Consider the following 15,948-nt stretch of genomic DNA (forward strand, 5'->3'; position numbering starts at 1 on the left):
ACATGCATGCACGCCCACGCACGGTATGCATGACAAACACTCAAGCACCCACACTCGCAATTGGCCACATGTTGTGCACTGCACGTCACCTCCACCTGGAGACACGGGCACAGCCTTTACATTAATAGACCTGTCAATCAAAGTACTGGGTATTACTTTTGAGCTCAGGACGACAAACAGGCAGAGAAATGTGGAGACGACTGACAAGGACTTGAATTAGTTCACACGTTTAACTTATTTAATTTTTTATTTATTTTATTTTTTACTTTTTGAATCTCTGACTGAGGTATTGTTATGCACTATATAATATGTGGAATATATTAATTACTGTGGGAAAAGTGCATGTAAAGGTGTGTGTTACATTTCGGAAGACTTTCACCTTTTTTCATGAGAATCCTTTTTGAAGCATATTTATTAAGGTAAGGAAAAATTATTACAGTAATCACAATTTGTTTTCTCCAGATGTTGCAATCATGATTAATTAACGAAATTATTAATTGATTTCAATTCCTCATATTCATTCAATGACCAAAACCAAACTATAAATATAACTTGAAAGAACAACCAAGTAAAAAAAAAAAGTAAAATAATAATAATAATATTAAAATTATAGCAAAAATAAACATTTAATAATAAAAATAATACCTGGCTGATGCGAGGGGTGTGCTCACTTTTGTGATACGCTGTCTATGCAGTACATCTACCGGGGAGAGTGCATGACAGAAGTCATTGAGTGGAGGCTCTTATGCAGAATGACTCCAGCAAGAGAACAGTTTGTCTTACTGGCCCCACACTAATGCACTGATCAATATTCCACACGCTGGAAGGACGTCCCTTGAACCTTTCATCTAACAAAGCGCAGATATTGACTTGCTAGTTATGACAATACACATATATATTAGTCACCCTCATCTAATTTTATGTGAGAGCATCAACCCCCTTGATGAGGTGAAAACACTGCAGACCAGCATTTTTCTACGTCCATTCAGCAATTGAACACCGATCATAATGAGACACAGAAATGGATTTTGCAAGTCGTGTGTGTTCACATTCGAATGTGTGAAACACACTGGGATGTTTGTGAACTTTGCTGCCTGACGCACATTCACACACATCGTGGAAATGATAGCTGAAATAATAGCAAGGCAAAGTGCGATCAATGAAGCATAATTGGCGCCTCGCAGGTGCTGCACTCTCCAGCTGTGTGCGCAACACTCTCTCCATCTTCCCTCTCCTCAATAGCGAGCAGCAGGAGCCAATGACACGATCACACACACAATATCAGGTGTGCGTGCACCTTCACTAGCTTGCAAAGCAGAATGAAATGGGAAATGATATTGGCACCAACCAATCGCTTCTTTTTATTTTTTTTTACTCCGCATTTGTACACATACTTCCGATCAGGAAGTATGGTGACTGATGACTATCGAAGACTCGAAATCCTGTGAATTATCCACAGGTGATAATGATTAGTTCAGGGTGTAGCCCACCCCACGCACAAAGTTCACACACAGCATATGCTCCAGCTCACCCACAAACTTAACGATGACAAACGATATGAATGGATGCCCATCTCCGTTATACACGTCATCTACAGTGACTTACGCGCAAACACGCACGCTCTGTCCACTGTACAACCTCAAATGGTTCAATGGTATTGATTAGGATCTCGCCATCTCGTTTCCTAATTAAAATCTGTCTCAGCACTTTGGAACAAACCCAGTGTGATCGCAGCCTCCCCTGCCAACCGCATGCGCACACAATCAGTGGGAGTGGACATGCAAACTGTGAATAGACAAATGCATTTTGGGCTGGATTGACGGCACTTTGAATGTGAAAAATGCTACATGTAAATGCAAACCAAAACATGCTGTGGTAAATCAGAGAGAACAGAACAAGTGATAGGTTTGTAAAATGGCCACTCATGGAAACACAGAATTCTGATTGATACTGTGTCCAGTGAGCGTGATTGGTCATTATCTGAGCCCTGAGCAACTGTGATGTCATTTTCAGTTGACAGAAAGTGACAAAATTGCCACATCATATTCCATAAACGCAATAATGAACAGACTGCCATGTTTAGACTGGTAAAGGCAGTATTTTTGGGGGATTTGACTTATCCTTAAAATATTAAATTCATTAAATGTGTCTGCAGTAAAGCAATTCATGAGCCTTTTTTGATAGGTGGGCTAATAATTTTGTTGAGCGCTCAACCTGTAACGTCTATTGGTTCTTTTCCTCCACCATATTTATTGCTCTTCCTCAATATAAGTTTTTATTTTTAATAATCTAAACAATATGTATTTAATAATCCAGAACTGTCTTACTCAACCACTGTACTGCGAGTGTGCTGTGACAGATTTTTTTCGAGGTCATTGTGCCCTGGTAAATTATAAAATCTAAAATTTTACTTTAGTCATCAGAAAATTATTTCATTACTAAAACTAATGGGTCTTTGTTCATCTATCTGTGTGACTGACATTAGGGGCATTTAGTAACTTTAATTATATCATAGTTAATTCCTAATTTGGTAAATGCTTAATAGTGTAATAATTAATATTGTTCCGTCCTTCTTATCTGGTTATCGATTACAACTGAAGTCATTAGCCAGGCCTTTTTGTATTAGCGAATCAGCTCTCTAACGTCCGTTCATGCTAGCTAGCTATCTCATCGCCGTTATTAGTCCAAGTCTGTTTTGTTCCCGACATGGCGTGCCGTGTTCAGGTGCTCAGCACATGTGTGGTTATACATTTCTTTCTGTTTTATTTGTTCAAATGCTAACGGGTGTTATTAGCTCACTACTGTTGTTTCCTGCCTTTGGCTCCAGCAGCCTCCACCTGCCTGTAGTGTGGTTGAAGGAAAATAGGAGATAAGACATCTGCCGTCCAGTGCAGAGCTGTTTGCACAGCTCAGTCAAAACAGCACGTTATCGCACTGGGGCAGCAGCCAGCCAACCTTTGGAAATCCTCCCCGCAGCTTCTCTTGCGCTGCTCGTTGCCACCTTCATGTCCCCCGTGTGCTGTGATGTGTGATCAGCCCCACATTATTGTTTTTACCTGTGATGTTGGCAATAGGTTGCGTTTTGGGATTGGCAAGTCATTTTTATCGATTAAGGACTTTTTGCTTCTCTGGTGACATGTCTCCATGGAGGAATTCATTTTCACTATATTTAGGTACCTTGCCTGCCAATGCAGGTTCAATTCCAATACTTAGCCAAGCATTAAGTATACTGCAGATATTGGAATGTTTTCAAAAGATGATTGTTTAAATGATATTTGGTGAAGTGGATCAAAAGCAACATTCATTTTTTTTCTTACAAATGGAAAAAAAATCCCCCCCAAAAAATCTGTGACGAAGGTTGCAAAATAGCTAAAAAGTGGGAGTCCTCTTTATAAATTTGCATTGGGTGCAGTTAGGAATAACATTTTTGTAAAAATAAATAAATACACTATTAGAGGATAAGCGGTAACGGAGGGATTCTTAAAAGTAGTTAGTGTAAAGTGTTTACATTTTTTTTTTTTTCTTGCTCTGTTGTGAGTTAAGACCCGATGATGTTGTTAATATTTGTCAACGGTGGGTATCTGACGCCTTTGAGATGTCTCTGTGATTAATGGCGGAAAATATCTATTTGACTTGACTCTACTTGAATAGAAAAAAAAATTACAATTAATGAGAACAGCAAGAGGAAGAGGAAGAGACGGTTCCAAACTAAACTCCAGTAATAGTCGTTGCTCCCACAGACCAGAGGGGACGACATCATTGTGGTTGATGTTGTGGGTTCTTTTTGCATGTGTTGCTTTTCAGTTCAGTGTGTGTCAAATTAGCAGTTGTTTGAAAGCTTCTGATCCGTAACATCAATGCAAATTACGTTTTTGTTTAACCGTCTATGGCATTTCATGCTATACACTACACATAAGGTTGATTTGAACATTTTGAAATCTGCATTGTTTAATTCTCTTTTGTTTTATGTATCACTTTTACAGTAAACTTGAGCACAATCAAAGTAGTTCCGTTTATTAGTCACATGATCTGTATTTTCGTTTTTTCATGGTCTAGCTGCAGCCTGGCTCCAAGCCCGAGCGCCATCCTCCCATCTGTAGCCATGCGAGTGCCAGCAGAATGCATTCATCATTTTTTAAAACGCCTCATTAGGAATTCCCGCGCTTGAACTGCTGGGCTTGCAGCTGCATCCACTACATGTGGATGTGTTCGAGTCAACGCATGTTTGTGTGTTTGTCAAAGTGCATGTATAACGACGCATGACATGGATGTTTCTTCTAGTCTTTGTGTATTCGTGTACGTGTGTGTCTGTAGGTGTGTGTGTGTGCGTCCAGGTTTGTCCTGCTTGACTAGAGGAACTTTTCGTAGTTAATGCATGTGAGGAGAGAGCCCTCGTCTACCTCACCTTCTCCCCATCTTCGCACTCCACTCCCCCCCCCACCTTACCTTCCATCTCATCCTACTTTCCCAGAATAAACCTGATCCTCTCCATGCAAGAGGAAAGATAAATCCTCCTCCCCCATCTCTGGCACACAGCTCGGAGGCTAGTTTGAAAAAGCAGTGAGGGTGCGAGGAAGGGCGTGAAGATAAGTGAAAGGAGAAGAAGTCAGAAGATCATGATAAAGAGCCATGAGGGCACCCTAATAGCGTACTTGAGGAAAGCAGAGCGGATGGGCCAATAAGCATTAATGTAGTGCCCCCTTTAGGTTTTAGTGAGTGTAGCCCCACTCATAGACTGAAGATACAAAGTATGTTTTGACATTTTGACAAATGAGCAATGCTCTGTATTGTTCCGAGAGGTAGAGGTTGACACTTGCCTTGACTTATCTCGTACAAATGTTAGATCATGGGGAGAAAAGCAGTGTGAAGAGTAAAAACACATACACTTTAGCAGTTAATAATTTTTTCGGGAATGTACTTGTTCTGGGGGATTTGAGAGACATGTGAAGAGCTTGTGCCACATTGTTTTTTTTTTAATTATTATTTTTTTTTTTTTCATGATGAAGATGGGGACCACTTGTCACAAGAGGGGCCATGGATCTAAACACTTTTTATTACAGTTTCGAGTCAAGGATCGGATAATTTTTTAGACCAGAAAAAATCAAAAGAATAGAAAAAAGGCAAAGAACTTTTTCCCTCATTTGTATTATAAAACAGTTTCTTTTCATATCTAAAAACAAACATTCAACTCAAAAATGTAAAATATGTGAGATCAGGGGTGGGCAAACTTTTTGATTGGTGGGCCACAATGTGACAGAGGGGCCGGACCAGGAGCAGATGGATGGAGTGTTTTGGTAACATCACCTCATCAGAGAAAAAAAAAATACATTTAATATTAAATGAAAATGAAGAAAAGCATTACAACAAAATATCTGTCTTTGACACACCACAGTATTTAGAAAATAAAACATTAACAAGGTTTATTCATTTAATTTTTTTCAAGTTTGGTGGGCCAGATTAAAACGTTTAACGGGCCCGCATGTGGCCCCCGGGCTGTAGTTTTCCTACACATGTGTTAGTTGACTTTAACTGCAATATACAGTCATAGCAAAGCAAATTATATCAGAAATGATACCTTTAAGAGGTTGATACGTGACAAATGGCCGTAGACATCACGGCGCTTAATCAATTCATTAGTCGATGGGGGGGTTGGATTATTGATCCCCCAATCTTAATTGTTCAATTTTAGATTAATTTCGGCATAATTGTACAATTTAATGGGAACAGTTTAAGGATGGCCATTTCCTCTCTGCACTACAGCTAGCTCCATCGACTGTTGCTGTTAAAATGAAATCACAAATTTGAACATAAGGCAGTGAAAGCTCAATCTGCAGATTTCTGTGCGCAAACCAATTAATCCCTTCTTTTCTCTCCCTTCTTTCACGCATAGCACACACACACAGACACACATTTCTGTCAGCAGCCATGTGTGCTCACTGAGTCTAAAATTAGCATGCAGTGTGTTGAACAACAAACAGGCTGCAGGGAAGAAGACGTGCTGGCAAAAGAGTCTGATGACAAACGGCAGTGAGAGCGAGAGACAGAGTTATGTCGGAAATGGCAACAAATGATACGACCGCATCATCGTCTTTATCATTTCTTTATTGACACAAAGGCCAAATTTAGTTTGTGCTTTTTAGCATCGTTTTAGAGCAGAAGCAGATTTATGGCAAGAATGCTTTCAGAGTTGCTGCATTTTTTTCTTTACAAATGGCATTACAATGATATTTCATTCCATTTTTCTTTGCTTTTAGCTCATTTTAACCATTTCTGTCTATGGAGTCAGAATGCGTCATATAATATGGATAATGCCACGCAGAATGTTCAGACACTTCTATTGTCTCTTTTTTGCAACACAAACAGTATGTACTGCACAACCCAGGCACTTTCGGCATTTTCTTTAGCCTTTTCATGCATGAGTCACAAAAAAATATTTTTGGTGCCATTTCTGAAATGCCACCAGATGGTGCCAAGGCGCTGCCTAATTAGGAAAGTAGTCGGTCAAAGGAAGTATGGTGCAATGATGCTTCTGGACGGAGAGCCAAGCTTTGTAAATCGGAGCGGAGTGAAGACATATTGAAGTCATGGAGAGTCTTTGCTGCATTGCATGTTCATGTGCACTTTCGTAGCATTTTATTTTAAATCAACTCGGCTCCAAGTTAATGTATTTGTAAGAGTAATGTTCGAAGGTTAGTTTTAAATTCTATTACATTTTTTAAGGGTAGGCGTCAATTACTTGCAAATAGCGAGGGAGGGGGTGGTATTTATTGCAGACCCGGGGAGGGCAACTGTAAATCCCTGTTAAACTGGGAAAAGTATTAAATATGAAAAAATATTGTGGAAAAAAATGTGTGGACATGTGAGCCTGTGAGTGCCAAACTGCTTTTTTATGTGAGAGAGCCCTTTTGCACAGGAAAAATAATACATGATTTGATTACTAATTGTGTTCGTCAAATCTTTAGTTTTTCGGTTCGGATACACATTTTTTCTTTAACCAGAATGTTTTTGAATTTGAAAAACACCCCTTCTAATGTCAACAATTTGTATTTGATTAAAATGTATTTATTTGACAATTTTGTTGCTTTTTGAATATAGTGTCATAAAGCCTTGGAGGAGGTCTGTGTGCTTTTTGGGTGCATGTAATGCTTTATTTATTGTAACACTACATCCACAAACTTTCCATTTCCATACACTTAAGGCACTTTGGTTAAAAGCAGCCAAGATTTTTGCTGGGATGACTTCACTGCTGGAATGGGTCTAATATTCCCCAGCAAGACGATGGCTGCCCAAGACACACACAAATGTAATGTCATCAGTTTGCATTACCACCACAGGCTGCTAATGTGTTTCCCATCTCTGGTTCAAAGTGTTCTTTGGTCACAATTTAGCTTATACAGAGTGAGTGCTCCGTTTATTACCGACTCCATTTACATGCTGCTCAGTGAGAAGTCAAACTTAAATCTCCTGGTTGTAACTATTCACTTTTGCTCAGATTCATTTCTGAACAAAAATACAAATGTCAAACCTAATATCGGAAACAAAGCACTGACAGCATCCCTGGGTAAAATGTCGAGACTGTAGTTCATGCAAATCTTGCATATCCTGTAAATAAGCGCAATACTTTTAGCACAATGCATTTAAAGTGGAATTAAAAACGACCAAGTGTATGTGCATATCTAATTAATGTGTGATTATTTCAAACAGGTAATGTATTTGCTTTGTGGTGGTGCTTCTACTTTTTAATTCCAAAAAGCACATTTTAATAATGTCTTTATGTGTCCCTAAATATATTTTTGACACGGATTTAAAAAATGGCTTTACTTTGTTCTTGCTCATCAAGTTTTTAACTTAGATTTTTTTTAGTTTAACGTATAAAAGCTTGTGCAATATGAATTTTACCATGCATCGTAATTTATAACAGTAATTTACGCTGTTACAGAAAATTCTATTATTATTATTATTATTATTATTATTATTATTATAGAAACCTAATGTGAAAGACAAAAAATCAGGGCCAATTCCAAATTAACGCAAAAATAAAACAATCGAATTAAGTTCACTTGCATCTCTCATTAAAACACAATTTGTAGCTCTGTGTTATCTCCCCATCTATCAATTGTCTTTTGCGCTTGTCCTAATCAGGGGTCATGTGGGAGCTAAAGGTAAGCACAGCCGACTATGGGCAGGAAGCGGTGTGCACTCAATCACAGTCAGACAACCTCCCACTCTCATGTTCACACCTATGGACAATTAAGTGTCTTTAATAAACCTGAACATTTTACAGGAGTGTTTTTTTTTTATCTAACAGTTTTATATTATGTCCATAGTCACTTTGCAAATTTTACTTAACTCATTTAATGCCAGAATTTTTCACGAGAGGAAACGCCTCAATTCCCGCGTTTTTCTGGATTTTGACTGATTTTGCGAGGCCAACAAAATACTGTGTTCTAATGCTATAAAAACACGTAGTTATGACGCAAAAAAAAAAAAAAAAAAAGGCTGAGACGCATAAATACGTCTTTGGGAGGCAGGCACTACATTTTTTAAAACATATATGTACGTCTAATGGATTGAATGAGTTAAGGAATACAATCGAAAAGCTAAAAACAATCATGTCTCAAATACTGGCCAACTATAAAATATTTGCCAGTAGGTGTTCATTGTTCTGTAAATCACAATACAGCATTAAAAATTACACCAATACATTACAACCTACAAACTCATCATTATGTCCAGCTGCACATATATATTGGACGTTGAATAGTGACAGTATCAATATCAAACGGTAAATGCAGAGGCATCGCACCCGTTTGTATGTGGGCGTTCAAGCACCTATGCTTTTCCCAGTGAAAAGTGTTAACACCCACACATTTCCAGCTGTTAGTTATTCAATGACTAGCTTCTACTGATAAGGTTTTTAAGCATCTTTCCCAGGGGTCATTTTTCAATAACAATAAAAAAAGAGAAACGCAAATGCATCAGCGTGTGTGGGTGTTTCAGTTTTCCTCATCCAAATTCATACGAGCTGCATCTCTTGCAAAATGTTCTCCATTTAAAGTGATAAATTGACAAAAGCAGCACCCAATGATGGAAATGGGTTCATGTAGTTCATCTGTTTCACAAGACGCAAGTGCATCCTGGAAAACACAGTTGAGCTCCAAAAATGTTTCATATTGATGGTGGACAAAATTGTCGTTGTTAACCTCCATATGTAAAACTGTAATACACGCATGTCTGTCTATAACGTATTTAACTACAATTCCAGGTCAAAAAGCGACCCATGTCACTAATAAACTGCATTCTGACATAATTAAAACAAGTGTAATCTCTGGCTGATCCCCCTAATTGGCATCACTCGCCTCTGCTAAATGCTATCTGATGCGGTGACGTGACGGCTTATGGGTGCAAGTAGCACTTATTAGATTAGAAGTGGGGTCTTTACTATGACAAAGATGCTGAAAGCTTTTATCAAATTTCCTGTAACGTAAACCAGCACAACACAACTCCAGATCAGGTCATATGACAGTAATGACTCGATCCGAATGACACTATGACCAATCAGTAGATTTGAATAATAATAATAATCGTGAGGAGAAGTGGTTTGGATGTTGGCTGGATGGATAATAATAATACATTTTTATATTTTTTATTTACTATTATGATTATTATTATTGTTATTATTATGACAAATTGCCCAATTTTACTTCACATTCTGAAACACCACGACAAGTCACAAATACACGAGGCCTACCTCAGTGAGGTGTGGGTTGGGGTTGAATCCACACTGGTTACACACAGTGGCCTTACACTGGGTGCAGATGTTGTAGTTGGGCACAGCTGGTGGATTGGAGAGCTCTGTGGTGGTGCACACCGGACACAGTTTGCTCTTTGGCATGGGCGCGATCTGCGGCACCGAGTAGGGTGAGGTGGGTGTCATGCCGCGGTCCGGTGACACCGAGGGGGATCGGCCCGTCCTGGAGCGGCCCGAACCGTTGAAGTCGACTTGCAGGTTTCGTCGAGAGGCATGCTGGCCGGGACTCTGCCCTGCATGGCTTCCCATGCCGGTGCCAGCTGGACTGTGACTCATCCCGTGGCCTGAGCCCTGTCCTGTGCCGGACCCTTGGCCTGACTGCATGTGACGGGGGGAGGTTGGAGTGTCATGGGTGGCCAGGCGATAGGGCTCGCCACTTCGGGAGCCTATTCCACCTCCAGTGGCCAAGCCTCCTCCCATTCCTCCGCCCATCCCACTTCCTATGCTACCCATTCCTCCCATCGGTCCTCCCCCTTGAACTCCATGTTGCATGCCAGGCTTCGGACTACCCATTTGTCCCATTGGTCCCCTGTAAGAAAGGAAGAAAAAGAAGACACAAATTAGAAGCAGGGATTTGGCTGGGTGGGGTCATACATGGACGTATGGTCATACAGGTGCAAGGCCGTCTGCAATTGCCCACATCACATTCACGGCTGAGTGCATCATATGTAATAGTAGATCTTGCAATTTACTTGCCAATGTCATGCACAAACTCCAGCGAGTCTATATCTGTTCCCGCAAGCATGGCATACACGGGCGTGATTCCGCTCCAAACGGCAAAAGAGGGGTGCCGCCACGATTGGCCAGAAAAAGTTCCATACAAGGCAAAACAGCGCACATGCCCTGTTACTGCTCGTGCAAAGTCTAGGAAAACACCAAAAGAAAGAAATCTCGATCCTTGCATACAGTTAGACAGCACTTTGCGCTCGACTTGCGGTGAGAATTAAAACAGGGCCCAGAAAGTCATTCATGTATTGTGCGAGTGCAAACCACAGTGGTTGACTTAAAACTAAATGTGTAGAGCATACAGACTCGGGTTTGTCTGTGGTGTGCGTGTGTATATGTGTGTGCAGTAATCCTTTTTCGAGTTTGTTCTGTAACGGAATGGGAAACTGATTCATTTAACATAGCACTGGGCGAATAAGCAATTATGATTCCAAAATGTCAATGTTTGGTAGCCAATCCCATTATCTTCTTACAACCAGACTGACAGAGACAGTATAGGAAAAAAAAAAATAAAATAATTAGTCCAGGGTGCTCATGAAAGCTGGGTAAGGAAAACAAAACAACCACAGGCACCAAGCAATTAAAGTGGAGCAGAACAGGCTACACACACACACGCACACACACACACATACATATATATATATATATATATATATATATATATATATATATATATATATATATATATATATATAATTTTTTTTTTTCATTGGGGAAAAAACTAGCCTTGTGCGATCCAATACAACAGCTGATCAAAGAGCAAAGATTCTGTCGTTATTGTTTTGGCAATGGAGCTTCATTGTGTTCACAGCTTTCAGAGCGGCTACAAGTTCGTTGTGAGCATACAAACACAATGATGTCCTCTTTGCTGTCCTTTTCTATGTGTATAAAATGGGAGAGGAAATGAGCAAGATGTTTATCTGCTTTAGTGGCGTCGCAGCTGCTTGAATTGATCTTCTCCATCTCACTTTGCTGCTTCAGCTGATTCATCTTCTGGCCTGTAGTTACACAGCCAAGGAGGAAATAATCCATGTATGAATGTCAATCTTGCATTTGTCTCAGGTCTGTGATACAATTTTATACATCGAGTCGACAGTATGCCTTTCTTCAATGTAGTGACACTGCACCTCTCAAACTCTAAAACCTTTGCAGTGATCATTGAAGATGTATCACAATCTAACTCGCAGCACAGACTGTGTAAAGCATATTTTTGGTGTATTTGATCAATGCGCAAGCACGATGGCCTCACAATGCGAAGGTCGTGCGTTCGATTCCGGGTCCGGCCTTCCTGTGTGGCGTTTGCATGTTCTCCCCATACCTGCGTGGGTTTCCTCCGGGTACTCCCATATTCCAAAAAACATGCATGTCAGGTTGAATGGACACTCTAAATTGCCCCCAGATGTGTGAGTGTGAGTGCGGCTGGTTGTTCATCTGTGTGCCCTGCGATTGGCTGGCAACCAGTTTAGGGTGTCCCCCTCCTACTGCCGAAGATAGCTGGGATAGGCTCCAGCACCCACCGCAAACCTTGTGAGGAGAAGCGGTACAGATAATGGATGGATGATCAATGCACAGGCAAATAAATTTGGCGCTCTTTGAACGTGTGTGGACGTCATGGTATTCATTCATGAATATGACACACAGGTGAGACAATCCCTCTGAATCATTGTACAAATCAATTCATTGATCAATTCATCTAGCTAATTATAATTTTATTGACCCGCGGGGGGTTCACATAAAGATGCACGGTCGTGCTGGTGCAAAGCGGTCTCCCCGGACCGACAACATCATCCCCTTGCAGTTTACCTGCCAATGTCATGCACGGAGCACACAGCGAGTCTATTTCTGTTCCCGCAATGTCAAGCACGGCATACTAGTGCACACTGCACCTCCGACAGCCCCAGTTTTGATGCAAATGAGTGATGTAGCTAGGATCGGCCTGGAAAAGACTACTTCCATTCCACAATGCCGCACAAAGGCGCAAATGACATGTTCCGCGCAATTCTACCTGCGCAAACTCTAGCAAAATACCATAAGAAAGAAAACTCAACCCACGAGCTCAGTTAGACTGCAATTTATGCTCAGCATTTTCTTTATCGCTTGGTGTTTTCATCTCCACTATTTGCTAAAGCGTGAAACTTAGAGGTAGTGATGGGGAAAATGAAGCTTCAAATTTGCTTCATGAACCAGTTATTGTATTTTTGAGTCCTACAGATGGCACTGTTGGTTTAAATAAAGGGTTTAAAACTCAGCAAGTCAGTGTGTTTTCAGCCCAATGTTGAACAGAGAGTGCCATCTACTGGAGTTCAAAAATACTACAACTGGTTCATGAAGCAGATTTGAAGCTTCATTTACCCATCACTAGTTAGAGGTATATGGTTTTCACAACATGGGTAAACAGAATTACATTTTGAATGAAAAACTAAAGGCTGATGATGTCTTGAAGTATAAGTTACTGCCCCCCCCCCAAAAAAAACACTAAATTGTAAAACTTAATCATTCCTCACTGTAAATTAAATCTAAAGGGCAAAATGGAAAAGTAAATAGAAACAGCACTTGCAGGATCATTTGGTCATTCAGTCTGTATAGCTTCTGAATCATAATGGTGAAAAAATGCATTGTAAAAGATCCAACTACCAGAAGTTGCATATAATACATGGACATTCATCTCAAGCATTCATCCAGGCAGCAATTACATTACCTGGGAAAACAACATTTGTGCATTTGACTGCAGCCTGATGATTTACAACGCAAACAAACAGGCTGACAATTTTGCTCGCCGTCCTTTCACAGAAAATGAATGAGCCAGACGGGCACGAGCGGAGTGACTCAACCGCCTTGGACCCTGAAATGAAAAGCCCTGACGGCATGGAGGCAGGTGTGAAAATGATCTCAGTGAAGTGCAGCAGAGTGAAGAGAAGCATGGTCTGAAATAATGATTACGGTTGGCATGCAACACCACACTTGCAAACCAACATCGCTGTCATTCTATGCCACCGTGCATCGTCACATTGAGTGTCCAGCCATCCATTCTCTTACGCTTATCCAAGGTTGAGTCGCGGGGGGGCAGCAGCTTAAGCAGGGAAGCCCAGGCTTCCCTCGCCTTAGACACTTGATCCAGTTCCACCTGGGGGCATACTCTCCCCCAGAGGTGGGCATCGTGAGTCCAATCAGTATTTTAAGCTCACCCACGTGGGCCCAGTTCGTCCTTTGTCAGCAATAGCCAATTGGAGTCGAGAACATCATTTCTATGCTACACACAGGCACAAGTGAGATTCTGACAGGGTCACCGTTGTTAACACCGAAGCTGACAAGTCTTTTATTTCTAGCCCACATCGCCATCCGAATATGTTTGATTGGTAGTAAGCACAAAATAATATTTTTGCAACAAATGCACTGAGGCAACTGGTCATTTATTTTAATGAAGTTAACTTTCAGACACACTTTTATTCAGAACATATACCGTATTTTAAAGCGCACCCGTATATAAGCCGCAGCAATTCTTTTTGTTTGAGAATGTGTGTGAGGGTCGCTGTATTGGAAAGATTCTCGAGGTGGGAGGGATTAGTGATGTGAGGCAACGATCAAATCTGCAAACGTCCCCATTCAGTAAGTTTAAAATGTTCATCCTCTGTAATGTACTTAACTAGAAAAATAGAGTGCAGAAATGATACCAGCCTACTTTTCAGTTAGTGTTACTACTCTCCTCCATTCTTTGTTCTCTATAAGTGTGATCGAGGATGTCAAACAGAATCAGAGACAAGCAAACAGACGGAGCCGCAGTCCCCCCTCACCCTCACGGAGAAAAAAAAAAAAAAAAAAAAAAAAAAAACACGGACGCACAACAGTGCCGCAAGGCTTGCAGATAAGGTAAGAACGAACAAACGCGCAACTTCAACAACTAACGCTAGTCAGTATATGGGAGGGGTCACCAATATGGACTTCACACGTAGCCATTGGGGCCGTTCTAAAAATACCTCACCACTAATGGGACATTGTGATTTCCTAGGAATGCTGTAGAAGTGATTATTTGACTACTGGCAGAGATGTACACAAAGTATTGCAGATTCATATTTATCTGTTTTCTAATTATTGAGAGAAATAATGAACATGATCAGTGTCTTCATGTAAATCAATATAAGTAATAACTAATAATAACACAGTAATAACAATATTGAAGGTGTGCTTATCAAACTGGTAGCCCTTCACATTAACCAAGAGCAAAGAGAGAGCTCTCAGCTTTAAAAAGGTTGATGACCCCTCTTATGGGGTCAGCAAATGGATCTGTTGGGATGGAATATAACTTTACTCTCTAAAAATTAAATAAAAAAGAATTTAATTTTACTAAATGAAAACATAACTAAAATGAATGTCTACACTTAAATTACCGTATTTTTGGGGACCATAAGGCACACTTAAAATCCTTTCATTTTCTCAAGAATTCACTGTGCGCCTTGAACTGTATGGCTGAATGTCGGCTTTTCAGTTTGTCATTTTTTATTCTAATTTCTTCCGATTACATTTGCGTTGTCATTCTTATCCGTATTTAATCATTAACAAGAGTCTATCAAATGTTTTTCGCCATACAGGAACTAAGACTCCTTCCTGCTTCTGTGCCTAAGAATCATGGGAAATGTAGTCGTACTAGCCTATTGTGAGCTATTTCTGGAGGCGCGTTGCCATTGTTACAGTGTGGAGCAATACGATTGCCGTCTGTGAGACCGAGAGATTCATTCATGTTGGGGTTCTCAAACTCATCCGCATCTAATTGGACTCTGTGTATCGATGTCTACGCTTGAATAACATTAGCTGTTTTCATGGTCAGGATGGCCATCGGGAATGTCAAGAAAATTGGGGAATGTTCCTAAACGGCCAGTATATTTCCGGGCCGGGCTGCAATGGTACTACTTTACGGAAACATTACAACAAACACAACAACAGTGTACACGATTGAAAAGTGGTTGTTCCATCAGATAGTTTTTTTCCCACTCTTGTTTTACTGGACTTTTATCTTTCTTTCTTCTACATTAAACGTGCATTTATAAATATATGAATAAAAGGTCAGAGAAAATAGCCACTCATTTAATGTAATTAATTTCCAGAAAGTATATTTTGGGAAATACAGGTACTGTACATCAGGATATAAAATGACCTATATCGGGATGTAAAATTTTGTCCAAGGCACCACTTGGGCCTTTGCTAAAATTGTGTTGGAATTTTACGTCAGCATACGTACATCATATGGCCATTTAGTACTTCATACTAAGTATATTAGTGTTGTTTTGGAGTCTTTCATGTGGTGTGTATTTGTTTTGGCTGAGATGCAAGTGTTCCTAACCAAATCAAAATTTTTCGGACAAAATATTTACAGTGTCCCAGAGACGCCATGATAGGGGTTGGCGTCTCTGCTTTCA

General features: G+C 40.3%; 1 protein-coding gene across 4 annotated transcripts in view; it reads right to left on the minus strand.

Moving 5' to 3' along the window:
• The window catches only part of bsna (bassoon presynaptic cytomatrix protein a), an 86,092-nt gene that overhangs the window by 61,787 nt on the left and 8,357 nt on the right, over window positions 1-15,948 (minus strand). For all 4 annotated transcript variants that reach the window (XM_088289841.1, XM_088289839.1, XM_088289838.1 and 1 more), the window contains exon 2: window positions 9,752-10,340. In XM_088289841.1, the coding sequence (XP_088145967.1) occupies window positions 9,752-10,340 (589 nt within the window). The remainder of the gene's footprint in view (window positions 1-9,751; window positions 10,341-15,948) is intronic.

The sequence above is a fragment of the Idiotropiscis lumnitzeri genome, chromosome 3, assembly GCF_059441095.1.
Source record: "Idiotropiscis lumnitzeri isolate Australia: NSW breed Sydney's pygmy pipehorse chromosome 3, RoL_Ilum_1.0, whole genome shotgun sequence".
NCBI classification, from domain to species: Eukaryota; Metazoa; Chordata; class Actinopteri; order Syngnathiformes; family Syngnathidae; genus Idiotropiscis; species Idiotropiscis lumnitzeri.